Source organism: Notolepis coatsorum (assembly GCF_963971535.1).
Source record: "Notolepis coatsorum genome assembly, contig: SCAFFOLD_1792, whole genome shotgun sequence".
Lineage (NCBI taxonomy): Eukaryota > Metazoa > Chordata > Actinopteri > Aulopiformes > Paralepididae > Notolepis > Notolepis coatsorum.
The window spans coordinates 8080-35829 of NW_028174213.1; the positions used below are offsets into that span (position 1 = coordinate 8080).

General features: G+C 48.6%; 1 protein-coding gene across 1 annotated transcript; it reads left to right on the forward strand.

The window, feature by feature from the left end:
* Positions 1 to 3072: 3072 nt before the first annotated feature.
* LOC311247612 (paralemmin-1-like) lies at positions 3073 to 27750 on the forward strand (the record flags this gene model as incomplete). The annotated part of the gene is made up of 4 exons (XM_084338638.1): positions 3073 to 3200; positions 14854 to 14944; positions 27328 to 27349; positions 27685 to 27750. Coding segments are annotated over 4 exons (307 nt in total), but the record flags the coding sequence as incomplete, so codon positions are not given.

Consider the following 27750-nt stretch of genomic DNA (forward strand, 5'->3'; position numbering starts at 1 on the left):
ACATGTTTATTATGACGATAGAAGTGATTCATGGTCATCAAATGGTGCAAATCAGGTTGCTTCTATTAATCCCTGAAAAGTTGTCTTTATAGAGATGAAAGGTTTTCACCTGACAGCTGTGAGATGAAAGATTAATAGGCTAAGCGCAACAAGGGATATTATTTTGTATAAAACGCATGTCCAGAGGAACAGGGTTGTGTCTTGTCGAATGAATGGATCATGTGCCGTGGAAACTTTCCCTCACTAGACTGGATGGCAACACTATTTTATTATATTTGTCCTACCACATGATTTAAAGATGTTTTACAGGGATTACCAGTATGGACCATGGTACCTTGTATATGTACCTAGTGTTTTTAGTTTTTTTGTTTTATGGTAGCCTGGTGATGCAAAATTGGTCATAACTGTCATAACTGTTGAGGTATGATATATCAGAAAACATCCTGATTTGATAGGCTCCTGTTCTGGGAGGCGGTACCCTGGAGGTTAAGGAAGTTATTAACATTTGACAGATGGTCACGAGTTTGAATCTCCAGACAATATAGAAAGATCAGGGTAATGCAGCAGGTGCGTGCGTGCGTGCGTGCGTGCGTGCGTGCGTGCGTGCGTGCGTGCGTGCGCGTGTGTGTGTGTGTGTGTGTGTGTGTAGTTGGCCCACGACAGCAAGTCGTGCTGAGCTCTCTGCCAGTAGCGATCAGGAAGATGTCGTCTGAAGTGTGGCAACATTTAGAGAAGTTGGAGGGCAATACATTTGTTGTTTGCAACGTACTGTATGTAAAGCGAAACTACCGTTTTCAGGTAACACTGCCAATTTACACGACCATAAAAAAAAAATATATATATATATATATTTTTTTAAATGATATATAAAAAATGATATATAAAAAAAATATATATATAAAGAAATAAAGAAAATTATTTAAAAAAATCTATATTTATCGATAATTTTGTCCCGATTTATCGATTCTTCCAAATGGCATTTCGTCTCAGCCTGATAGTCAGCGTGTCTGATTCAAATGTGAACGCACTGTGGCCTAATAGACAAAGGCCCCCTCTACGGACGTTGGTATCACTATTGTCCTTGTGCAACAATAGGAAGTCGCTTGCGAAGGTAAAGCAGGAAGTAGGGAAGGATGGCGGTGCACTTAGACCATCCGTCTGGCATCCGGCCCGTCGCTCCACTTATTGTAATGGTCACGGCCCGCCACAGAGCAGGACACATTAGCGAGGATGTTTTCTTGACACTGAGCCGCGGTCGCCTGCTGGGAGCGAAAGAGATAAACGGTTTCCTCGCGCTTCTATTAGCACGTCAGGGTTCTAATGGCTAATCACAAGAGGTGGCCATTTTGAAAGGAGCCTTGGGGGTAGGGTGACCAGGTGTCCCCCTTTTGGTTGTACTGTCCCACCTTTTGAGACCGCGTCCCACATATTGAGAGGATGTCCCTCTTTTCGAAGCAAAAAAAAATATATCGAACACAAGACATTCCTGTCAAGTGATAAAGTTTGAATATTTAAAACAGATGTTAGGTGGTAACAAGCCGGCTGCCAGTGCCAAGATGAATGTGGAGAGATATAATTCTGTATTTAATTTGTATTTATTTTGATTTAACCTTTATCTATTCGGTGAAGACGAGTTATTCTTATTTTTATTTTAAAGAATTTCTTTTTGGCGTTTTATCGCTTTATTGCTACTGGGCAGTCCAGTAGGGAGAAACAGAGGAGGAATGGGAGACAGAGTGGGGGGAAGACATTCGGCAAATAACGACGGGTTCGGGAGTCGAACCCGGGTCGGCCGTGTCGCGGCTGAGCGCGCTATGTGGTTTGCCACTGGGGCGCCCCAAGACGAGTTATTCTAATAAAAAAAATTACATTATCTATCTGTCCCACTTTGTCCCACTTTGTCCCACCAAAATCTTACTGTTGTCCTGCTTTTGGAATTTTTGCATCTGGTCACCCTACTTGGGGGAAACCCAGGTTTGACTTAGTGATGTGGTGCCGTCCCATTGTATTTCCTGACATAGACACTGGCAGGTCCAATTTAGCATCAATTAAGCAAATGACAAGGCGGCATGTAGGCAACAGTGCTTGGGCAGTGCAGCCTGTGGGTCTCTGGGGGCAATGAAGTGACTTGTAAAGCTAATAAGGATTGTGTAAGGAACTATGGATTGTTTACGTGTATTTATCTCTGCCCTTGTTTTTATTAGCTGTATGACTCAAATACATGTAATACAGAAGTTATATTTTTTTGTAATTTATGGGATTTACATACTTATGGGATTTACACTGGGGGGCGACAGTGGCTCACGAGGTAGAGAGGTCATCTGGTAGTCGGAAGGTTCCCGGTTCGATTCCCGCTCCTCCAGTGTCGATGTGTCCTTGAGCAAGACACTTAACCCCTAATTGCTCCCGATGAGCAGGTTGTGGCACCTCGCACGGTCGCCTCCGCCGTCGCTGTGTGAACGTCCGAGTGAACGGGTGAATGTGAGGAACAGAACTGTGAAACGCTTTGGATAAAAGAGATATTTAAATGCATTTACCATTCATGTGCTAGTTGGTGTTATTATTAGCCTCATCTTGCTACACGATCTGAGCCGTTGTGCTTTAATAACGCCCCTGTTTTCATCCGTCTGGCCCACACTATTTTTAGAAGGTATGTGCGCGGGCCCTCTATACTTGTAGCCCTATAACCTTGGAGCTTAATTGTCAGTGAAATGGAATGCATGGCGTTACAGGGGAACACGTATAGCATTTGGAACCACAAGCGTGCAACGATAACCCTTGGTCATTGAACAACTGCAGCGTATTAATAGCTCTACTTGTATCGGCTGATTGCAGATCATGTGGCCCACAGCCTAGTATGGCACTAAAAGAACTTGAATGCGGTTGGAGTTGAGGAATCCTCTTCACGTGCCGCAAAGTTAATTTGACCTGAACACGTGCTACTGTACTGCGTACGTCTCACGGACAGTATCCTGACCACTGGAGTTATTTATTACGGTATTTATCTTATCCTACCTAAAATTCAATGCTGACTACTATGGCTTCCTGTTTTCTCCTCTCTCTCCGCTATAGTCCAAGGCTCTGAGGGAAAGATGGCTCCTGGACGGAGCGCCCTCTGCTGGCTCGGAGCAGGACGAGGCCAAGAAGCAGCTGGAGGAGGATGAGGCCAAGACAAGGAGCATGGAGGAGGCCATTATGAGGTGCGGTCACATTTTCAGATGTATTAGATCTGTATTTTATACGTTAATATTGGTCATAACCAATGAGTAATCTTTACACCCATCGAAAACCTTTAGACATTTATTAATTTGCTACATTTATGGCCATGGTGTATGTGGAGGGATCCTTTTGGTTGCCCCAAACAATAGCCACGGCCCCCACCCCTCTCTATACTTAAGCTCATTGGAGTTTCTTTACAAAGTTCAGCTCTAAATTACTTTATAGAACAGTTCTGAATTACTTTACAGAACAGTTGTTCGAACTATTAGAGCAGCTCTGCCAAAGCACACGGTAGTATATTAACAGTGTTGATGTAATGAGTCTAGGCAGATTACAGTGCATAGTAAGATCAAATCAGCATAGAACTGACACATGAATTTGACAGTGTGTGTGTGTGTGTGTGTGTGTGTGTGTGTGTGTGTGTGTGTGTGTGTGTGTGTGTGTGTGTGTGCGCGCGTGTGTGTGTGTGTCTGTGTGTGTGTGTGTGTGTGTGTGTGTGTGTGTGTGTGTGTGTGTGTTCGTGGCTATGAACGAATTTATGAAAAGAAGCCGTTCGAGAATGCCAAAAAAGTTTGTAAATCGAGTTACGAAGAAATGTGTTGGTAACGTTCTCGTAAGTCGGTTCGAGAATGAGGTCCATTGTCTCCTTCTCTTCCTCAGTGTCTCATAGCTGGTCAGAGGAGAGCACTCCTCTCAGCCAAAGCTCATTTAACCTACATGTACTTTGTATTCATTGATTTGACTATTAAACCTATTTTGATCAGAAGATCCGTCTACGATATAAATCATAGTCCACCACATGTACAATGTACAAAGGTGTCGTAGGGTTCACTCTATCCTGGTGAATATCTGTTTGACTATATTTGGTTAGTCAGTTAAATATACATATTTTCTCCTCTGCAACAACAACAACAACAATAACAACAACAACAGCCCTGAGCAGCATGGGAGCATCATCTGGTTGTCATGGTGCTGTGATTGACAGCTCTCAGAGGGGCCTAACTCATGTCTCTGTCCTTGTCATGTACAAAAGGTTTGATGACCATAAAAGTATATACCTGGAGCGGGCTGTACATGAACACCAGCCCGTCCAGTCAGGTGCCTTAGCACAGGTCCCGGTAGCGTGAACATTTAAGGCAACCAACTTGTGTTCAGCTTTTCTCTGATTGGCCACGACAGCCCGCCCCCTTTTGCCGCGAGCGCGGCAGAGGTCTCGTCACTGTACATCAGTGGAACTGTACATTGTAACGTTATATAATGTATAATGTTATTTCGCGTTTGTAACGTCATAAAACAACTACCAGATTCACTCGTCACTGTGCATCATTGGAGGCTGCTGACTGATTAACTAGAAACTGCACATTGAGGGGGTTTGAATCACGCTACATCAGTGGAGGCTGCTGACCAGATTTTTAGGTGAAGCACAAATTATTATATTATATTACATATTAAATTATATTTTTTAAACATCCCCAACGATGCAACACCCGCATTCCTCCCAGGTGTCAGGCGTCAGGCTCCTCATTCGCTTCCATTCATTTTGGGGACCATGTTCAAATATCATACAAGTTGGTTGCCTTAAATGTTCACGCGTCCCGGTAGGCAAGTAATAAACAAAGGCGTTTTCAAATGCTAAATGATATTTATTATAGCGGGGCTTGAAACCCACTGTTTTCCAAAGGAGAAATGATATTTATTGTAGTGGGGATTTAAACCCACAGCACACACACCACCAGGGTAAAAGGGTAAGGGAGAACAAACAGGGAATATATAATAAGACAAACAAACACTAAGCAAAATATAGACGTGTCATAGGACACAAAGCTATTAAGCAAAGGTAAGCACTGGGAACCACCCAGCAATAAGGCAATACAGTATATATATATATCCCCCTTGATGGAGGGAAATGGCGCAGAGGCCAATAATATATACAATAATAATCCCACCTGTTAGGGAATCACACAAAGTGGGAGATAAAACCAACACAATAAGATTTCCCACACACACAGTGGTAAATGGCATTTACAAAAGGTGCTCAAAAGCATCCACTCAATAGTGGCAAGATAGGCAACCTCCTCACTCCACCCTGGCTAGTGGCAATGACTTAGGGAGGCGCCCCGATGTGTGTCGTCCTCCAGGTTAATGAGCACTCGTCCCAGACTGACCGCCCGCAGGTGCGATCAGCCCAATCAGTGAGACGAGTGGCACCTGGGAAGAAGGGGAGAAAGAAAAAAGGGTTGTTAGACGATGACACACTTCACACACAAACCAAAACACATATTACATATACTAACCTGATGTTTACATGGTGTTACAAATATGGCAATAATGATAATGAACAACCCACAACGTACGTGACCGTCCTTCAGTGTCTCTGTTTACCTTTTTCTGTCCCTGCAGCTCATGTAGAGATGGTGTCCTCATGTAGAGATGTGTTCATGTAGAGATGGTGTTCATGTAGAGATGTGTTCATGTAGAGATGTGTTCATGTAGAGATGCTGTCCTCATGTAGAGATGCTGTTCATGTAGAGATGCTGTTCATGTAGAGATGGTGTTCATGTAGAGATGGTGTTCATGTAGAGATGCTGTTCATGTAGAGATGCTGTTCATGTAGAGATGGTGTTCATGTAGAGATGCTGTTCATGTAGAGATGCTGTTCATGTAGAGATGCTGTTCATGTAGAGATGGTGTTCATGTAGAGATGCTGTTCATGTAGAGATGGTGTTCATGTAGAGATGATGCTGTTCATGTAGAGATGGTGTTCATGTAGAGATGTGTTCATGTAGAGATGCTGTTCATGTAGAGATGCTGTCCTCATGTAGAGATGCTGTTCATGTAGAGATGCTGTTCATGTAGAGATGGTGTTCATGTAGAGATGGTGTTCATGTAGAGATGCTGTTCATGTAGAGATGCTGTCCTCATGTAGAGATGATGCTGTTCATGTAGAGATGATGTCCTCATGTAGAGATGGTGTTCATGTAGAGATGCTGTTCATGTAGAGATGCTGTCCTCATGTAGAGATGCTGTTCATGTAGAGATGGTGTTCATGTAGAGATGCTGTTCATGTAGAGATGGTGTTCATGTAGAGATGGTGTTCATGTAGAGATGATGCTGTTCATGTAGAGATGGTGTTCATGTAGAGATGGTGTTCATGTAGAGATGATGCTGTTCATGTAGAGATGGTGTTCATGTAGAGATGGTGTTCATGTAGAGATGGTGTTCATGTAGAGATGCTGTTCATGTAGAGATGGTGTCCTCATGTAGAGATGCTGTTCATGTAGAGATGCTGTTCATGTAGAGATGATGCTGTTCATGTAGAGATGCTGTTCATGTAGAGATGATGGTGTTCATGTAGAGATGCTGTTCATGTAGAGATGGTGTTCATGTAGAGATGGTGTTCATGTAGAGATGCTGTTCATGTAGAGATGATGCTGTTCATGTAGAGATGGTGTTCATGTAGAGATGCTGTCCTCATGTAGAGATGGTGTTCATGTAGAGATGGTGTTCATGTAGAGATGGTGTTCATGTAGAGATGATGCTGTTCATGTAGAGATGCTGTTCATGTAGAGATGGTGTTCATGTAGAGATGGTGTTCATGTAGAGATGGTGTTCATGTAGAGATGATGCTGTTCATGTAGAGATGGTGTTCATGTAGAGATGATGCTGTTCATGTAGAGATGGTGTTCATGTAGAGATGCTGTTCATGTAGAGATGGTGTTCATGTAGAGATGGTGTTCATGTAGAGATGCTGTTCATGTAGAGATGCTGTTCATGTAGAGATGGTGTTCATGTAGAGATGCTGTCCTCATGTAGAGATGGTGTTCATGTAGAGATGGTGTTCATGTAGAGATGCTGTTCATGTAGAGATGCTGTTCATGTAGAGATGATGCTGTTCATGTAGAGATGGTGTTCATGTAGAGATGATGCTGTTCATGTAGAGATGGTGTTCATGTAGAGATGATGCTGTTCATGTAGAGATGGTGTTCATGTAGAGATGTGTTCATGTAGAGATGCTGTTCATGTAGAGATGCTGTCCTCATGTAGAGATGCTGTTCATGTAGAGATGGTGTTCATGTAGAGATGCTGTTCATGTAGAGATGCTGTTCATGTAGAGATGCTGTTCATGTAGAGATGGTGTTCATGTAGAGATGGTGTTCATGTAGAGATGGTGTTCATGTAGAGATGCTGTTCATGTAGAGATGCTGTCCTCATGTAGAGATGATGCTGTTCATGTAGAGATGATGCTGTTCATGTAGAGATGATGTCCTCATGTAGAGATGGTGTTCATGTAGAGATGCTGTTCATGTAGAGATGGTGTTCATGTAGAGATGCTGTTCATGTAGAGATGCTGTCCTCATGTAGAGATGCTGTTCATGTAGAGATGGTGTTCATGTAGAGATGCTGTTCATGTAGAGATGGTGTTCATGTAGAGATGCTGTTCATGTAGAGATGGTGTTCATGTAGAGATGGTGTTCATGTAGAGATGGTGTTCATGTAGAGATGTGTTCATGTAGAGATGCTGTTCATGTAGAGATGCTGTCCTCATGTAGAGATGCTGTTCATGTAGAGATGCTGTTCATGATGGTGTTCATGTAGAGATGGTGTTCATGTAGAGATGGTGTTCATGTAGAGATGCTGTTCATGTAGAGATGCTGTCCTCATGTAGAGATGATGCTGTTCATGTAGAGATGATGCTGTTCATGTAGAGATGATGTCCTCATGTAGAGATGGTGTTCATGTAGAGATGCTGTTCATGTAGAGATGCTGTCCTCATGTAGAGATGGTGTTCATGTAGAGATGCTGTTCATGTAGAGATGCTGTTCATGTAGAGATGGTGTTCATGTAGAGATGCTGTTCATGTAGAGATGGTGTTCATGTAGAGATGCTGTTCATGTAGAGATGGTGTTCATGTAGAGATGGTGTTCATGTAGAGATGGTGTTCATGTAGAGATGCTGTTCATGTAGAGATGCTGTCCTCATGTAGAGATGCTGTTCATGTAGAGATGGTGTTCATGTAGAGATGCTGTTCATGTAGAGATGCTGTTCATGTAGAGATGCTGTCCTCATGTAGAGATGCTGTTCATGTAGAGATGGTGTTCATGTAGAGATGCTGTTCATGTAGAGATGGTGTTCATGTAGAGATGCTGTTCATGTAGAGATGGTGTTCATGTAGAGATGGTGTTCATGTAGAGATGCTGTTCATGTAGAGATGGTGTTCATGTAGAGATGCTGTTCATGTAGAGATGGTGTTCATGTAGAGATGCTGTTCATGTAGAGATGGGGGTGGGAATCACCAGAGGCCTCACGATACTTGAGTCACGATACGATAGTATTGCGATACTAAATATATTGCGATATGCCGAGTATTGCGATATTAGTAATATTGCGATGTATTGCGATTTATTACCTTTCTTCAACTGTTTCAAAGTAAAACTTTGTCAACATGTTTTATCAAATAAAATAAAGTTTTCATTCTGTTCGTCTCACTTCAATTAATTTTATTGCAGAACGTGGTATTTTCTCAAGCAGACGGATGTCAACACTGTAATCTGTGTTGCATGTACCTGACAAACTGAACTGTTTGTATTATTATATTCCAACTTAACTGAATGCGTGTGTGTGTGGACTACTGTACTATTACAGGTATTGAAATGAACAATGCAACTTCCTTAATAAAAAAAGTGTATGTCTGTGTGTGTGTGTGTGTGTGTGTGTGTGTGTGTGTGTGTGTGTGTGTGTGTGTGTGTGTGTGTGTGTGTGTGTGTGTGTGTGTGTGTGTGTGTGTGTGTGTGTGTGTGTGTGTGTGTGTGTGTGTGTGTGTGTGTGTGTGTGTGTGTGTTGCTGCTCCAGTGCAGACGATGACGTCTCTGGATCATCAATCTTTCCAGTTCAGAAGGGAGATTAAGTTGCTTAGACCCCCCCCCCCCCCCCCCCACACACACCTCTTCTCTCCTCCCTCCTCCTCCACCCCTCTCTTCTCTCCTCCCTCCTCCTCTCTCTCCTCTTCTCCATCCTCCTCTCACTCTTCTCTCTTTTCTCTCTCCCTCTCTTCCCTCCTCTCTCTCTCCCCCTCCCTCTCTCCCCTCTCTCTCTCGCTCCCCCGCCTCCCTCCCCTCTCTCCCCAGTCTCCCCTCTCTCTCCCCCTCTCTCTCCCTCCCCTCTCTCCCCACTCTCCTCTCTCTCTCTCTCCCTCCCCTCCCTCCCCTCTCTCCCCACTCTCCCCTCTCTCTTTCTCTCTCCCCTCTCTCTCCCCTCTCCCTCCCACCCTCTCTCTCCCCTCTCTCCCCCCTCTCTCTCCCTCCCCTCTCTCCCCACTCTCCCCTCTCTCTTTCTCTCTCCCCTCTCTCTCCCCTCTCTCTCCCTCCCCTCTCTCTCCCTCCCCTCTCTCCCTCCCCTCCCACCCCCCTTTCTCTCCCTCCTCTCTCTCCCTCCCCTCTCTTTCTCCCTCCCTCCCCACTCTCCTCTCTCTCTCTCTCCCTCCCTCCCTCCCCTCTCTCCCCACTCTCCCCTCTCTATTTCTCTCTCCCCTCTCTCTCCCTCTCCCTCCCACCCTCTCTCTCCCCTCTCTCCCCCCTCTCTCTCCCTCCCCTCTCTCCCCACTCTCCCCTCTCTCTTTCTCTCTCCCCTCTCTCTCCCCTCTCTCTCCCTCCCCTCTCTCCCCTCTCTCTCTCCCTCCCCTCCCACCCCCCTTTCTCTCCCTCCTCTCTCTCCCTCCCCTCTCTTTCTCCCTCCCTCCCCACTCTCCCCTCTCTCTTTCCCTCCCGGACATATTCTGTGTTTTATCCCTCCTGGTAGTGAACCAGCAGCATCAACACTTCAGGCCTGGCAGGCAACCATCCCCCCCCCCCCCCCCCCCCCCCCCCATGATTAACCCCCCCCCCCCCCCCCCCTGGCAGCCACTGGTGCTGACTGGCTGTTGCTGAGGCTCAAACCCTGGCAGGCCCGACACTGGCATGTAGCAGCAGCTGGCACCACACAGCCTGGCAGGCCCCACACTGGCATGTAGCAGCAGCTGGCACCACACAGCCTGGCAGGCCCCACACTGGCATGTAGCAGCAGCTGGCACCACACAGCCTGGCAGGCCCCACACTGGCATGTAGCAGCTGGCACTACACAGCCTGGCAGGCCCCACACTGGCATGTAGCAGCAGCTGGCACCACACAGCCTGGCAGGCCCCACACTGGCATGTAGCAGCAGCTGGCACCACACAGCCTGGCAGGCCCCACACTGGCATGTAGCAGCTGGCACCACACAGCCTGGCAGGCCCCACACTGGCATGTAGCAGCAGCTGGCACCACACAGCCTGGCAGGCCCCACACTGGCATGTAGCAGCAGCTGGCACCACACAGCCTGGCAGGCCCCACACTGGCATGTAGCAGCTGGCACCACACAGCGTGGCAGGCCCCACACTGGCATGTAGCAGCTGGCACCACACAGCCTGGCAGGCCCCACACTGGCATGTAGCAGCAGCTGGCACCACACAGCCTGGCAGGCCCAACACTGGCATGTAGCAGCAGCTGGCACCACACAGCCTGGCAGGCCCCACACTGGCATGTAGCAGCAGCTGGCACCACACAGCCTGGCAGGCCCCACACTGGCATGTAGCAGCAGCTGGCACCACACAGCCTGGCAGGCCCCACACTGGCATGTAGCAGCAGCTGGCACCACACAGCCTGGCAGGCCCCACACTGGCATGTAGCAGCAGCTGGCATCACACAGCCTGGCAGGCCCCGACACTGGCATGTAGCAGCAGCTGGCACCACACAGCGTGGCAGGCCCAACACTGGCATGTAGTAGCAGCTGGCACCACACAGCCTGGCAGGCCCAACACTGGCATGTAGTAGCAGCTGGCACCACACAGCCTGGCAGGCCCAACACTGGCATGTAGCAGCAGCTGGCACCACACAGCCTGGCAGGCCCCACACTGGCATGTAGCAGCAGCTGGCACCACACAGCCTGGCAGGCCCCACACTGGCATGTAGCAGCAGCTGGCACCACACAGCCTGGCAGGCCCCACACTGGCATGTAGCAGCAGCTGGCACCACACAGCCTGGCAGGCCCCACACTGGCATGTAGCAGCAGCTGGCACCACACAGCCTGGCAGGCCCCACACTGGCATGTAGCAGCAGCTGGCACCACACAGCCTGGCAGGCCCCACACTGGCATGTAGCAGCAGCTGGCACCACACAGCGTGGCAGGCCCGACACTGGCATGTAGCAGCAGCTGGCACCACACAGCCTGGCAGGCCCGACACTGGCATGTAGCAGCTGGCACCACACAGCGTGGCAGGCCCGACACTGGCATGTAGCAGAAGCTGGCATCACAAGCCAACAATGGCTTCCGCCAACGATGGCATGCTAAAGAGCAGTGGAGAGCTAAAGAGAGGCTTTTGTCTCTCTCCCAAATTGGGTTAAGTAGTAAGTAGACCATTGCTAGGGTCTAGCATGTTCACATCAACACTGTGTCTCTGTGAAGCACTACAACGGGCTGCTGGTTACGGTATTTATTTTTTGTATACGGAAGTTGCATTGTTCATTTCAACACCTGTAATAGTACAGTAGTCCCCACACACGCACACGTGTGCATTCAGTTAAGTTGGAATATGACTGTAATACAAACAGTTCAGTTTGTCAGGTACATGCAACACAGATTACAGTGTTTACATCCGTCTGCTTGAGAAAATACCACGTTCTGCAATAAAGATGATTGAAGTGAGATGAGCAGACTGAACTTTATTTTATTAGATAAAACACGTTGACAAAGTTTTACTCTGCAGTTGAAAAAAGGTAATAAATCGCAATATATCGCAATATTAATATCGCAATACTCAGCATATCGCGATATATTTAGTATAGCAATACTATCGTATCGTGACTCGAGTATCGTGATAGTATCGTATCGTGGGGCCTCTGGTGATTCCCACCCCTATACGATATGATATGATATGATATGATATGATATGATATGATATGATATGATATGATATGCGATACGATACGATACGATAAGATAAGATCCCCTTGGGGTAATTCAGGCAGCATTGGGGGAGGGGGGAGGGGATGTACAGGTATGGAGTGGACATGGTAATAGTAGAAGACAAGAATTTGGGCAATAGAATTATAGTAAAGATAAGAATATGCAGTGTAAACAATATAATTAACTCTGAATATAAGCATAATATGAGCAAGTAAGCAGTGTGATCAAAAGGTGCAGATGAGGGTCTGTGCCCTATCATTTGTATTATATGTTACAATGAAAACACGTAGAAGCTGAATATATACTATGGGTAAGTAAAGTATACAGTATACACAGGTGCAGTATACATAAGGTACCCTAACTGGCATGATATACGTCATACGTTATACGTTGTAGTCCGTGCAGGTTAGGTGGTTAAGAGGCAGACACACACTTGCAGGCTCAGACACAGATGCAGGCTCAAAGGAATAGTATTGGGCTAGTATAGTTAGTCAAGTAATCGGTCGAAAGGAGCCGTAGTCGACTAGCCAACCTCTTAGTCTAATACAAAAAAATATATATATATATTATAATAAAAAATAAAAAAAATTAATCATTCTTTCCAAAAGAAAAGAGGCCTAGAAGCGTGGCTAACGCTAATGGCACGCATACCAAAACAGGCACAGAGGCACTGAAAGAGGATTTCACCCGTCTAATGAACACACTAGACTAGACAAATATCAAGATGTATCCATCAGTGGACCAATTGCATGCTTTTGCAGAGGACAAGAAGCCTTCAGTCGACTCCTTCAGACATTAAGCACCCCCCACAGCCCAAATGGAATGATAAAACAAATAAACAAACAAATAAACAAATTAAAATGTTAAAATATTATATATATATATATTTTTTTTGTCAACCAATAGTCGACTAACGGCAAATTTTGACCAATCATAGTCGACCATCCAAATCCTTAGTCGGGGACAGCCCTGGTATAGTATCAGTAGCTCACAAGTGTCTGTGTTGTGTGTCCTACATGAGTAGGAAGCAGAACATGCGTGTTGTGTGTCTGCATGTCTGTGTACATGAGTATGAAGCATGTGAACATGTGTGTGTACATGAGTATGAAGCATGTGAACATGTGTGTGTGTACATGAGTCTGAAGCATGTGAACATGTGTGTGTACATGAGTATGAAGCATGTGAACATGTGTGTGTACATGAGTATGAAGCATGTGAACATGTGTGTGTACATCAGTATGAAGCATGTGAACATGTGTGTGTACATGAGTATGAAGCATGTGAACATGTGTGTGTACATGAGTATGAAGCATGTGAACATGTGTGTGTACATGAGTATGAAGCATGTGAACATGTGTGTGTACATGAGTCTGAAGCATGTGAACATGTGTGTGTACATGAGTATGAAGCATGTGAACATGCGTGTGTTGAGTATGAAGCATGTGAACATGTGTGTGTACATGAGTCTGAAGCATGTGAACATGTGTGTGTACATGAGTATGAAGCATGTGAACATGCGTGTGTTGAGTATGAAGCATGTGAACATGTGTGTGTGTTTGACCCAGTCCTTTCTGCTGTGCTGTGCTGATTAGGGTTGGGTACTGTTTCACATTTGAATCGATACCGGTACCCAACGGTACCTTTTTCGGTACTTTAGTCTTTAGTCAAATGTAATCTACCTACCTCAGTTGTAAAAAAAAATGAGTCCAAACTTCAAATGATTTATTATCACTATTATTTATTTAGAACAATTAGTTAATATATATATATAATATTGCAGCGAGCGTTGTCTGCACCTAGCTTTGTAAAGTGTAACCACACTTGCGACCGTTTTCAGCTTGCCATTGCCCCGACTGCTTTGTTGTTGTTGAATCAAGTCGAATCCTAGGTATAAGCGTGTATTGTGCGCGTGAACGTTGGCGTGAACGTGCGGCACACTTCATAGGTTTCGTTTCGCGGTAAATGAAACGTTGACGTCATCGGACAATTTTTTTTTAATCATTACCGAAATGTGGCACCAGTGGACCTCACGTGAATCGGTACTCGGTAGCACCAACGTGATTCGGTCGATACCCTTTTTTTTTTATATATCTACTATTTCTCCCCCTTTTTTCTGTATTTTTCTCCCATCCCAATTTAGTCGTTATGCCAATTCCCTTCCCTCCCTTCCCTCCCTTCCCTCCCTTCCTGGTCATTGCGCGCATTTTCCCCCCACTTGCCGGTTGATAGATACTATCACATGTCCCCTCCGATACACGTGGAGTCAGCCAGCCGCTTCTTTTCACCGGACAGCGAGGACTCTCACTGGGGGAGCGTAACGCGTGGGAGGCTCACACTACTTCCCCCAGTTCCCTCCCTCGCTGAGCAGGCGCCCCGACCGACCTGTAGGAGTCGCTGTTTTACAACGACCAGGAACCACCCCCCCACCGGCTTTTCACCCGCTGACACTGCCAATCGTGTTAGTAGGGACAACCGACCAAGCCGGAGGCACCGCTGACAGCTGGATTCGAACCCAGTGTCTCTGCGGTGGTAGGCAGGCGCTTAGTCCGCTGCGCTACCTGGCCGCCCCGGTCGATACCCTTAAAAGTACCGACTTCAGTACCTAGTGTTGCCGTGTGTGTGTGTGTCTGACCCGGTCTGCTGTGCTGTGTGTTTCAGAATGGAGCAGGACCTGATCGAGCTGGAGGGGGGGGGCGTGGTCTCTGCCACACACACCAAGGAGGACCTGCAGGAAGACGTTCATGACCAGGTGAGTTTGAGCCGCTCTCCACACACCTGCTGCAGCGTCGCGGTAAAGACATCAGTGAGACGGGCCGAACGAGGGGAGACCCTCCCGACAGCGACGCAGGAACTTGCCCCACGTGAACTTTTCTTTTCAGGCACGACTCGAGGCATCGGCAGCCGAGAGTAAAGTCAACAATCTAGCAGCAGAGCGAGATCGGGATGGTTGGTCCTGAGGGGTCCTGGGGTGGGTGGGGGGGGGGGGTGTGGGGGGGTGGGAGAGGGGGAAGAACTCATTCACCAAGGACTTACGATAAAAAGGGCTTTCTCTTTAGGGCCATTTGAGACCTTTTCGGGACGATTTTGGGATTCACCAACCGTCCCAATAAAACATATATAATTAATATTATATTATAATATATTGTCTATATTCAGGTCTTGCCCGAAAAGGTCTCAAATGGCCCTAAGAGAAAGCCCTTTTTGTCGTAAGTCCGTTGGAGAATGAGACCCATTGAATGTCTTTTAGAAATGTCTTTAGCAATATAATAAATTTTTTATAATTTTACTTTTTATTTATTTCTATTTCTATTTTATTTCTATATGGGGTGGGATGTTTTGGGCCCTTGATGTTGTGGGTTCGGTGGTCGCGGCCTCGGGCTGGCGGGGGCCCCTGGTTTGGGGTCTCGGGGAGTCGGAATGTTATAGAGGCGTGATGTTCTGATTCGCTGGGATGCCGGAATCAGGGTCCTCATGGGGTGGGGCGGGTGGGGGCTCGGGATGTTTCACTTTATAGTATGTAATGTCTGCATCGCTCGGTCGGGCTTGATGGGGAGGAGTATCGGGGGGGGAGGCCATCATTTCGGTGGTTCGGCCTGGGAGGGGGGGGGGGGGGGTCTTGTATGTTGTGGAATCGCTGCACGTGGGGTGTTTTTTTTTGGGCCCTCGGTTGCTGTGGGTTTGATGATCTTGGCTCCGGGCCGAGTGAGGTCTCCGGGTTACTCGTTATTGGATCGTTATTTCTTTTATTCGCTATTTCCATTCATAATTCGTCCCGCTGTGCTGTGGAAATGTGTGGCACTCTGTCTGAGATCGCAACGGTCCGATACCGCCGCCTGATGGTATGCGGCAGATGTTGCCCTTACTTTCTGAAGGAAGTTTGACTCACTGAATGTCTTCCGGGGGGCGGAGTTATCTTGTAACGTGGATCAAGATAGACACTCGATTGCATTGAATCGCCTTCCGGACGCCAGAAACATTATGCTTTTGGGGGTTATGCCGTGGGCCAAATGGACATACGATCTAGCAGATGGCAATCAAATAATTGGAATATTCTTTTTGCAGTCTCACCGGCCACAGGTAAGAGCAATCTAACGTTAATTTCAGCTTGATTGTCCATTGCCATCAGAGCCATCGCTCTGATCAACATATGCTGTTGTACTAACGAATGCCGTTATTGACAATCAATTAATCAGAAACGACCCCCCCCCTTTCATGCATGCATGATGGAACATAATATACCGATCATATGCATTTGAATTTTTAATTGTAGCGTGTATAGGGACGAAATGCCAATGGATTAAGTCTAATATGCGTCGCGGCCTATTACTAGCCTCCCAGGAATTATCCTAGACCGCTCTAAAACTATACTTATATTCACCACGGTATAAAACGACAATGTATGGATGGAAAAAATATTATAACGATAGATACCCGATGTCAAATGGGCCATAGTATTGCATATATAGCTATAATATTTAAATTGTTATAGCCCTGCAAACAAGGTGAGCGACTCCCACCGTTTACAGTGATGGCGTCAGCTGCTAAGGATGAGGATAATAGCTGGCAGTCAATGTGTTAATTAAGCATTACATCACGTGCAGGAGTGTGTTATACTCATTAGATCACGCCTAGGAGTGGTTGTTATCTAATGAGTATAACACACGACTTCAAGTGATGTAATGCTTTTATACAATGGCAGAATTCACCCAACCTTAAACAATAACAATAAACACACAGTAATTGAAGCATAATGGAGATTTATTCACAAAACCATCCACAGAGAAAGTAGATCCAATAGTAGATATTTTGTTTCACAATGGGTCATGACAAACCAATTACATAATCCAACATATGTGTAACGAACTAACATATTCCAGTTGACTGTATCTTTTTTGGAGGATTCGTTCAAAAGATATTCATACTTCCATTTGTCTATATATGGCGGACTCATTCAGACTCATTCAAAGAAATAATAATAATAATAATTCGGTTGTGGGAGGGATCTGGGGTCACGTGGAGTGTGTTATACGAAATAACAACAGCTAACTTGACTGTTTCAGCCAATCAGAATCAAGATATTTGCATGCAATTGTATAATGCAGCTTTAAAGGTGCAAAAAGCATCATCTTGACCACAAGGTCTGGCTACCGGTGTGTGTGTGTGTGTGTGTGTGTGTGTGTGTGTGTGTGTGTGTGTGTGTGTGTGTGTGTGTGTGTGTGTGTGTGTGTGTGTGTGTGTGTGTGTGTGTGTGTGTGTGTGTGTGTGTGTGTGTGTGTGTGTGTGTGTGTGTGTGTGTGTGTGTGTGTGTGTGTGTGTGTGTGTGTGTGTGTGTGTGTGTGTGTGTGTGTGTGTGTGTGTGTGTGTGTGTGTGTGTGTGTGTGTGTGTGTGTGTGTGTGTGTGTGTGTGTGTGTGTGTGTGTGTGTGTGTGTGTGTGTGTGTGTGTGTGTGTGTGTGTGTGTGTGTGTGTGTGTGTGTGTGTGTGTGTGTGTGTGTGTGTGTGTGTGTGTGTGTGTGTGTGTGTGTGTGTGTGTGTGTGTGTGTGTGTGTGTGTGTGTGTGTGTGTGTGTGTGTGTGTGTGTGTGTGTGTGTGTGTGTGTGTGTGTGTGTGTGTGTGTGTGTGTGTGTGTGTGTGTGTGTGTGTGTGTGTGTGTGTGTGTGTGTGTGTGTGTGTGTGTGTGTGTGTGTGTGTGTGTGTGTGTGTGTGTGTGTGTGTGTGTGTGTGTGTGTGTGTGTGTGTGTGTGTGTGTGTGTGTGTGTGTGTGTGTGTGTGTGTGTGTGTGTGTGTGTGTGTGTGTGTGTGTGTGTGTGTGTGTGTGTGTGTGTGTGTGTGTGTGTGTGTGTGTGTGTGTGTGTGTGTGTGTGTGTGTGTGTGTGTGTTGTGTGTGTGTGTGTGTGTGTGTGTGTGTGTGTGTGTGTGTGTGTGTGTGTGTGTGTGTGTGTGTGTGTGTGTGTGTGTGTGTGTGTGTGTGTGTGTGTGTGTGTGTGTGTGTGCGCGCGTGCGTGCGTGCGTATATATCAGGATTGGGGGGGGGGGGGGGGGGGGGATTCAGAGGGCATCTCTGGAAGCCAAGGCCTGCTGAACCCCCCCCCCCTCCTCCCTCCACAGTACACTGTCAATCAGTGGGACAAACTGCCATCTCCATTATTATGCCATCGCTAGTATCCTCAGTGAAAAGCCTGGATGGACACTACAGAGTGTGGGATATAGCAACTGACCAGCCCTGAGCCAGGGGCACATTCTCTGGTGGACAACGCAGTGACAGCGCGATGGGCAGCTTTCTGAATGGGTTTCATAGCAACAACGACTGGGCACCGGGCTGTCCTCTCTCTCCTCTCTCTCCTCTCTGTCCTCTCTGTCCTCTCTGCCCCTGGCACCCGTTGGCCCTCTCTCGTGTCTCTTCCACAAGTCAGTGGGCTCTTCTTCTTCACACCGAAAGAGAGCCTTTCCATTGCCACACTACCAAAACGGTTAACCCTTTCACCGCGACAATTCACAGAAGGTTAACCCTTTCACTGCCGCACGACACGCGACCTTCTGTCGTGTGGCAGTGAAAGGGTTAAGATGAGAGAGAGAGAGAGGAGAGACTCGACATGAAAGGCTTGGCGGCGCCCACTGACTTGTGGAAGAGACACGAGAGAGGGCCAACGGGTGCAAGGGACGCCTCTATTCTTTTACCAACGGATTTCCAGTTCCGCGTTCGCGTTCCGCGATCTGATTGGTCACTGACGTTTCTGGTGCGATCTGATTGGCCACTGGCGTTTCTGGTCATGTGACATGTGCGCCCAATCGCGTGACGAGCTGTGTCTTTGCCCATTTCCGCCTCGAACAGCAGCAAACTACCTAACGCCTAGTTTATCACTGGTTAAGTTGGTTAAGGTTAGAGTTTGGAATCAGGGCTGGTGTTCTATCGCCCTGCTCCTAGACAAACTCTAACCGTAACCAACTTCGAAAGAGTCGCCTAAGCTTAACTGTCGAAAGAAACGGCGTCACGCGATTGGCTCGACCAGAAACGTCAGTGGCCAATCAGAGCGCAGAACGCGAACGCGGAACTGGAAATCCGTTGGTAAAAGTATTCAGGCGCAAAGGGACAGAGAGGACAGAGAGGACAGAGAGGACAGAGAGGACAGAGAGGACAGAGAGGACAGAGAGGAGAGAGAGGACAGAGAGGACAGAGAGGACAGAGAGGACAGAGAGGAGAGAGAGGACAGAGAGGAGAGAGAGGACAGAGAGGACAGAGAGGAGAGAGAGGACAGAGAGGATAGAGAGGACAGAGAGGAGAGAGAGGACAGAGAGGACAGAGAGGACAGAGAGGACAGAGAGGACAGAGAGGACAGAGAGGAGAGAGAGAGGACAGAGAGGACAGAGAGGACAGAGAGGACAGAGAGGAGAGAGAGGACAGAGAGGAGAGAGAGGACAGAGACGACAGGGAGGACAGAGAGGAGAGAGAGGACAGAGAGGAGAGAGAGGACAGAGAGAGGACAGAGAGGACAGAGAGGACAGAGAGGAGAGAGAGGAGAGAGAGGGACAGAGAGGAGAGAGAGGACAGAGAGGACAGAGAGGAGAGAGAGGACAGAGAGGACAGAGAGGACAGAGAGGAGAGAGAGGACAGAGAGGACAGAGAGGAGAGAGAGGACAGAGAGGACAGAGAGGACAGAGAGGACAGAGAGGACCGAGAGGACAGAGAGGAGAGAGAGGACAGAGAGGACAGAGAGGACAGATAGGACAGAAGGGACAGAGAGGACAGAGAGGACAGAGAGGACAGAGAGGACAGAGAGGACAGAGAGGACAGAGAGGACAGAGAGGAGAGAGAGAACAGAGAGGAGAGAGAGGACAGAGAGGAGAGAGGAGAGAGAGGACAGAGAGGAGAGAGAGGACAGAGAGGACAGAGAGGACAGAAGGGACAGAGAGGAGAGAGAGGACAGAGAGGACAGAGAGGACAGAGAGGACAGAGAGGAGAGAGAGGACAGAGAGGACAGAGAGGAGAGAGAGGACAGAGAGGACAGAGAGGAGAGAGAGGACAGAGAGGACAGAGAGGGCAGAGAGGAGAGAGAGAACAGAGAGGACAGAGAGGAGAGAGAGGACAGAGAGGAGAGAGAGGACAGAGAGGACAGAGAGGACAGAGAGGACAGAGAGGACAGAGAGGACAGAGAGGAGAGAGAGGAGAGAGAGGACAGAAGGGACAGAGAGGAGAGCGAGGACAGAGAGGACAGAGAGGAGAGAGAGGACAGAGAGAACAGAGAGGAGAGAGAGGACAGAGAGGAGAGAGAGGAGAGAGAGAGGACAGAGAGGAGAGAGAGGAGAGAGAGGACAGAGAGGACAGAGAGACAGAGAGCACAGAGAGGACAGAGAGGACAGAGAGGAGAGAGAGGACAGAGAGGAGAGAGAGGACAGAGAGGAGAGAGAGGACAGAGAGGACAGAGAGGAGAGAGAGGACAGAGAGGAGAGAGAGGACAGAAGGGACAGAGAGGAGAGAGAGGACAGAGAGGACAGAGAGGAGAGAGAGGACAGAAGGGACAGAGAGGAGAGAGAGGAGAGAGAGGACAGAGAGGAGAGAGAGGACAGAGAGGACAGAGAGGAGAGAGAGGACAGAGAGGACAGAGAGGAGAGAGAGGACAGAGAGGAGAGAGGACAGAGAGGACAGAGAGGACAGAGAGGACAGAGAGGACAGAGAGGACAGAGAGGAGAGAGAGGACAGAGAGGACAGAGAGGACCGAGAGGAGAGAGAGGACAGAGAGGACAGAGAGGACAGAGAGGACAGAGAGGAGAGAGAGGACAGAGAGGAGAGAGAGGACAGAGAGGACAGAGAGGACAGATAGGACAGAAGGGACAGAGAGGACAGATAGGACAGAGAGGACAGAGAGGACAGAGAGGAGAGAGAGGACAGAGAGGACAGAGAGGACAGAGAGGAGAGAGAGGACAGAGAGGACAGAGAGGACAGAGAGGAGAGAGAGAACAGAGAGGAGAGAGAGGACAGAGAGGAGAGAGAGGACAGAGAGCACAGAGAGGACAGAGAGGACAGAGAGGAGAGAGAGGACAGAGAGGACAGAGAGGAGAGAGAGGACAGAGAGGAGAGAGAGGACAGAGAGGACAGAAGGGACAGAGAGGACAGAGAGGACAGATAGGACAGAGAGGACAGAGAGGACAGAGAGGACAGAGAGGACAGAGAGGAGAGAGAGGACAGAGAGGACAGAGAGGAGAGAGAGGACAGAGAGGACAGAGAGGACAGAGAGGACAGAGAGACAGAGAGGACAGAGAGGAGAGAGAGGACAGAGAGGACAGAGAGACAGAGAGGACAGAGAGGACAGAGAGGGCAGAGAGGACAGAGAGGAGAGAGAGGACAGAGAGGACAGAGAGGACAGAGAGGAGAGAGAGGACAGAGAGGACAGAGAGACAGAGAGGACAGAGAGGACAGAGAGGAGAGAGAGGACAGAGAGGAGAGAGAGGACAGAGAGGAGAGAGAGGACAGAGAGGAGAGAGAGGACAGAGAGGACAGAAGGGACAGAGAGGAGAGAGAGAACAGAGAGGACAGAGAGGACAGAGAGGAGAGAGAGGACAGAAGGGACAGAGAGGAGAGAGAGGAGAGAGAGGACAGAGAGGAGAGAGAGGACAGAGAGGACAGATAGGAGAGAGAGGACAGAGAGGACAGAGAGGAGAGAGAGAGAGAGAGAGAGGACAGAGAGGAGAGAGAGGACAGAGAGGAGAGAGAGGAGAGAGAGGACAGAGAGGAGAGAGAGGACAGAGAGGAGAGAGAGGAGAGAGAGGAGAGAGAGGACAGAGAGGACAGAGAGGGACAGAGAGGACAGAGAGGACAGAGAGGACAGAGAGGACAGAGAGGACAGAGAGGACAGAGAGGAGAGAGAGGACAGAGAGGACAGAGAGGAGAGAGAGAGGACAGAGAGGACAGAGAGGAGAGAGAGAGGACAGAGAGGACAGAGAGGACAGAGAGGACAGAGAGGACAGAGAGGAGAGAGATGACAGAGAGGAGAGAGAGAGGACAGAGAGGACAGAGAGGACAGAGAGGAGAGAGAGGACAGAGAGGAGAGAGAGGACAGAGAGGACAGAGAGGAGAGAGAGGACAGAGAGGACAGAGAGGACAGAGAGGAGAGAGAGGAGAGAGAGGACAGAGAAGACAGAGAGGACAGAGAGGACAGAGAGGAGAGAGAGGAGAGAGAGGACAGAGAGGACAGAGAGGAGAGAGAGGAGAGAGAGGACAGAGAGGACAGAGAGGACAGAGAGGACAGAGAGGACAGAGAGGACAGAAGGGACAGAGAGGAGAGAGAGAACAGAGAGGACAGAGAGGACAGAGAGGAGAGAGAGGACAGAAGGGACAGAGAGGAGAGAGAGGAGAGAGAGGACAGAGAGGTGAGAGAGAGGACAGAGAGGAGAGAGAGGACAGAGAGGACAGAGAGGAGAGAGAGGACAGAGAGGACAGAGAGGAGAGAGAGGAGAGAGAGGACAGAGAGGAGAGAGAGGACAGAGAGGAGAGAGAGGAGAGAGAGGACAGAGAGGAGAGAGAGGACAGAGAGGACAGAGAGGACAGAGAGGACAGAGAGGACAGAGAGGAGAGAGAGGACAGAGAGGAGAGAGAGGACAGAGATGACAGAGAGGACAGAGAGGACAGAGAGGAGAGAGAGGAGAGAGAGGACAGAGAGGAGAGAGAGGAGAGAGAGGACAGAGAGGACAGAGAGGGACAGAGAGGACAGAGAGGACAGAGAGGAGAGAGAGGACAGAGAGGACAGAGGAGGACAGAGAGGAGAGAGAGGACAGAGAGGACAGAGAGGAGAGAGAGAGGACAGAGAGGACAGAGAGGAGAGAGAGAGGACAGAGAGGACAGAGAGGACAGAGAGGACAGAGAGGAGAGAGAGGACAGAGAGGAGAGAGAGAGGACAGAGAGGACAGAGAGGACAGAGAGGAGAGAGAGGACAGAGAGGAGAGAGAGGACAGAGAGGACAGAGAGGAGAGAGAGGACAGAGAGGACAGAGAGGACAGAGAGGAGAGAGAGGAGAGAGAGGACAGAGAAGACAGAGAGGACAGAGAGGACAGAGAGGACAGAGAGGAGAGAGAGGACAGAGAGGAGAGAGAGGAGAGAGAGAGGACAGAGAGGACAGAGAGGAGAGAGAGGACAGAGAGGAGAGAGAGGAGAGAGAGAGGACAGAGAGGAGAGAGAGGACAGAGAGGAGAGAGAGGAGAGAGAGGGCAGAGAGGAGAGAGAGGAGAGAGAGAGGGCAGAGAGGAGAGCGAGGACGAGAGAGAGGACAGAGAGGAGAGAGAGAGGACAGAGAGGAGAGAGAGGAGAGAGAGGACAGAGAGGAGAGAGAGGAGAGAGAGAGGACAGAGGAGAGAGAGGACAGAGAGGAGAGAGAGGAGAGAGAGGACAGAGAGGACAGAGAGGAGAGAGAGGACAGAGAGGAGAGAGAGGACAGAGAGGAGAGAGAGGACAGAGAGGAGAGAGAGGACAGAGAGGAGAGAGAGGACAGAGAGGACAGAGAGGAGAGAGATGACAGAGAGGAGAGAGAGGACAGAGAGGAGAGAGAGGAGAGAGAGGACAGAAGGGACAGAGAGGAGAGAGAGGAGAGAGAGGACAGAGAGGAGAGAGAGGACAGAGAGGACAGAGAGGACAGAGAGGACAGAGAGGACAGAGAGACAGAGAGGACTGAGAGGACAGAGAGGGCAGAGAGGGCAGAGAGGACAGAGAGGACAGAGAGGAGAGAGAGGACAGAGAGGACAGAGAGGACAGAGAGACAGAGAGGACAGAGAGGACAGAGAGGACAGAGAGGGCAGAGAGGACAGAGAGGACAGAGAGGAGAGAGAGGACAGAGAGGACAGAGAGGAGAGAGAGAGGACAGAGAGGAGAGATAGGACAGAGAGGACAGAGAGGACAGAGAGGAGAGAGAGGACAGAGAGGACAGAGAGGAGAGAGAGGACAGAGAGGAGAGAGAGGACAGAGAGGAGAGAGAGGACAGAGAGGACAGAGAGACAGAGAGGACAGAGAGGACAGAGAGGAGAGAGAGGAGAGAGAGGACAGAGAGACAGAGATGACAGAGAGGACAGAGAGGACAGAGAGGAGAGAGAGGAGAGAGAGGACAGAGAGGACAGAGAGACAGAGAGGACAGAGAGGACAGAGAGGACAGAGAGGACAGAGAGGAGAGAGAGGACAGAGAGGACAGAGAGGACAGAGAGGACAGAGAGGAGAGAGAGGACAGAGAGGAGAGAGAGGAGAGAGAGAGGACAGAGAGGACAGAGAGGACAGAGAGGACAGAGAGGGACAGAGAGGGACAGAGAGGACAGAGAGGACAGAGAGGAAAGAGAGGAGAGAGAGGACAGAGAGGACAGAGAGGAGAGAGAGGAGAGAGAGAGGACAGAGAGGACAGAGAGGAGAGAGAGGACAGAGAGGAGAGAGAGGACAGAGAGGACAGAGAGGACAGAGAGGACAGAGAGGACAGAGAGGAGAGAGAGGACAGAGAGGACAGAGAGGACAGAGAGGACAGAGAGGACAGAGAGGACAGAGAGGACAGAGAGGACAGAGAGGACAGAGAGGAGAGAGAGGACAGAGAGGGACAGAGAGGACAGAGAGGACAGAGAGGACAGAGAGGACAGAGAGGACAGAGAGGAGAGAGAGGACAGAGAGGACAGAGAGGACAGAGAGGAGAGAGAGGACAGAGAGGGACAGAGAGGACAGAGAGGACAGAGAGGACAGAGAGGAGAGAGAGGACAGAGAGGACAGAGAGGACAGAGAGGAGAGAGAGGACAGAGAGGAGAGAGAGAACAGAGAGGACAGAGAGGACAGAGAGGACAGAGAGGACAGAGAGGGCAGAGAGGAGAGAGAGGACAGAGAGGACAGAGAGGAGAGAGAGGAGAGAGAGGACAGAGAGGAGAGAGAGGACAGAGAGGAGAGAGAGGACAGAGAGGACAGAGAGGACAGAGAGGACAGAGAGGACAGAGAGGAGAGAGAGGACAGAGAGGAGAGAGAGGACAGAGAGGACAGAGAGGACAGAGAGGACAGAGAGGACAGAGAGGAGAGAGAGGAGAGAGAGGAGAGAGAGGACAGAGAGGAGAGAGAGGACAGAGAGGAGAGAGAGGACAGAGAGGACAGAGAGGACAGAGAGGACAGAGAGGACAGAGAGGACAGAGAGGACAGAGAGGAGAGAGAGGACAGAGAGGACAGAGAGGAGAGAGAGGACAGAGAGGACAGAGAGGACAGAGAGGAGAGAGAGGACAGAGAGGACAGAGAGGAGAGAGAGGACAGAGAGGACAGAGAGGACAGAGAGGAGAGAGAGGACAGAGAGGACCGCCCGGGCGGTGCCCAGTGGTTGTTGCTATGAAACCCATTCAGAAAGCTGCCCATCGCGCTGTCACTGCGTTGTCCACCGGAACCCCCCCCCCCCCCCAGTGATGTACCTGAACGCGTTCAATGAACGATCGTTCATGAACGCGTTCGTATTTTGGGCGAACTTGAACTGAACGTACTGTATATCCGCTAAATGAACGTAATTGAGAACGCGTTCATTCTCAGCCCTGTGTAACGGAGTTCAAAAGTGCGTTCATTCTCAGCACTCTATTATAACGCCGTTCAAAGATGTGCCATATTTCATAATGCATTTCACCCGAAAACTCAGTTAAAACACTGTAAACAGGCTTAAAGATTATGCGTAAAACCACCCGATCTGGCAACCAGCCTGTCACCCCCTTCTACGTCATCAGACTCCTCCTCACAACAAGCAGTGGAACAGGAATCTGCGCGCAGAAGCCGAGAGCTGCAGCAGCAGCAGCAGCACTCTCTCAGTCGGAGTCAGACTCTACCTCTAGACGTCACGTCGGCGTATGCATTTAAAAGAGTTTACAATTCAAACAATTTGATAAACTTCTACTTTCAGCCCGGAAATGCATTCTGATAAACTGAATTAAGGATAAGCCTCCATTTTTACAAATGTGGTATAGAGAGATCTTCGGTGTGCTCCTACCCCATGAAAGACACTGTGCAATGCATAGAGTCAACGACGCTTCCTTTCAGGAGGTGTGGGCCCCACTATTAGACTATTTTCCTGCTGAAATGTATCGGATCCTTCTAAAGGCCCAGTGCCCCATTGTATGGACAGAACTAGGATAGGAAAAAATAAATATATGTATGTCTACATGTGAATGCGCTCGAGGCAAGTGCAATACTGTACAGTGCCTGTCTTGGTCTGCTTTCCTTTTTGCTTGTTTTTCTTTTTGTTTTGTTTTTGCTTGCTTATGGTGTGGATGATGTCATAGAGATGAACTGGAGGACCCCCCCCCCCCCCCTTGTCCCAATGTGTGTTTTTGTAATGTAAGTAACTGTACGTGAAAAATCTATAATAATTTTTTTTAAAAGAACTAAATTAGTTCATTTTTGAAACCATGAACTTTAGTTCAACATTTTGAATTATGAACTATGAACTGAACTAGTTCATTTAAAAAAATTTGAACTGTGAACTGAACTAGTTCATGTAGAAAGTGAACTTTCCCAACACTGCCCCCCCCCCCCATCTGCAAATGTCCTGTCGGTTGTGTGATAGTAAAGGGTTAACCTTCTGTCGTGTGGCAGTGAACGGGTTAAGTGAGTTCGAGTCCTGAGGTGACCATGAGCACCGGGCGTGATGATGACAACACAGCCTATAGTCTCGAAGCCCAACAGTAACATAGAACGAGCGTGGCGCGTTGAGTCCAGTGCCAGCCAGACAGCAGCGCCCGCCCTGCAGTGAAACACACAGGTCAGAGGTCACGTCTACCGCTAGGCTTCCAATCAGACGGATGGTTCAGGCTATTTGACGTGCTGCTGATTCACAGAGCTTTACACTGTGATTATAACGTTAAAGACTGCTGTCTGTCCCTTTACTGACTTTACTGATATAGCACTTCAGATGTCATAATATCCTACACAGCAGTGTCTAATGATTCTCTCTCTCTCTCTCTCTCTCTCTCTCTCTCTCTCTCTCTCTTTATCTCTCTCTCTCTTTATCTCTCTCTCTCTCTCTCTCTCTCTCTCTCTCTCTCTCTCTCTCTCTCTCTCTCTATCTCTCTCTGTCTCTCTCTATCTCTCTCTCTCTCTCTCTCTCTCTCTCTCTCTCTCTCTCTCTCTCTCTCTCTCTCTCTCTCTCTGTCTCTCCAGGTGATAGAAGACTCAATGACAGGTAATATCCTCTACTCCTTGTTGCTCTCTATAAATCTCCTTTCTCTAAACACAAGTCATCTCTTATCATCATTCTGTTCTATGGACAACTACCTCTTCTCTGTGTGTGGTGTGTGTGTGTGTGTGTGTGTGTGTGTGTGTGTGTTCCTGCCTCTCTCTCTCTCTCTCTCTCTCTCTCTCTCTCTCTCTCTCTCTCTCTCTCTCTCTCTCTCTCTCTCTCTCTCTGTGTGTGTGTGTGTGTGTGTGTACTCCTGCCTATATCTCTCTCTTCTTTTCCTCTCGCTCTCCCTCTTATTATATCCCACCGCTCTCCTTTCTTTCGATGACCCCTCGTAGAGGTCAAGGTTCACAAAAGCCCTCGTCTGGACAAGTCCGGAGGCGCCTCAGATATGATTGTTCAAG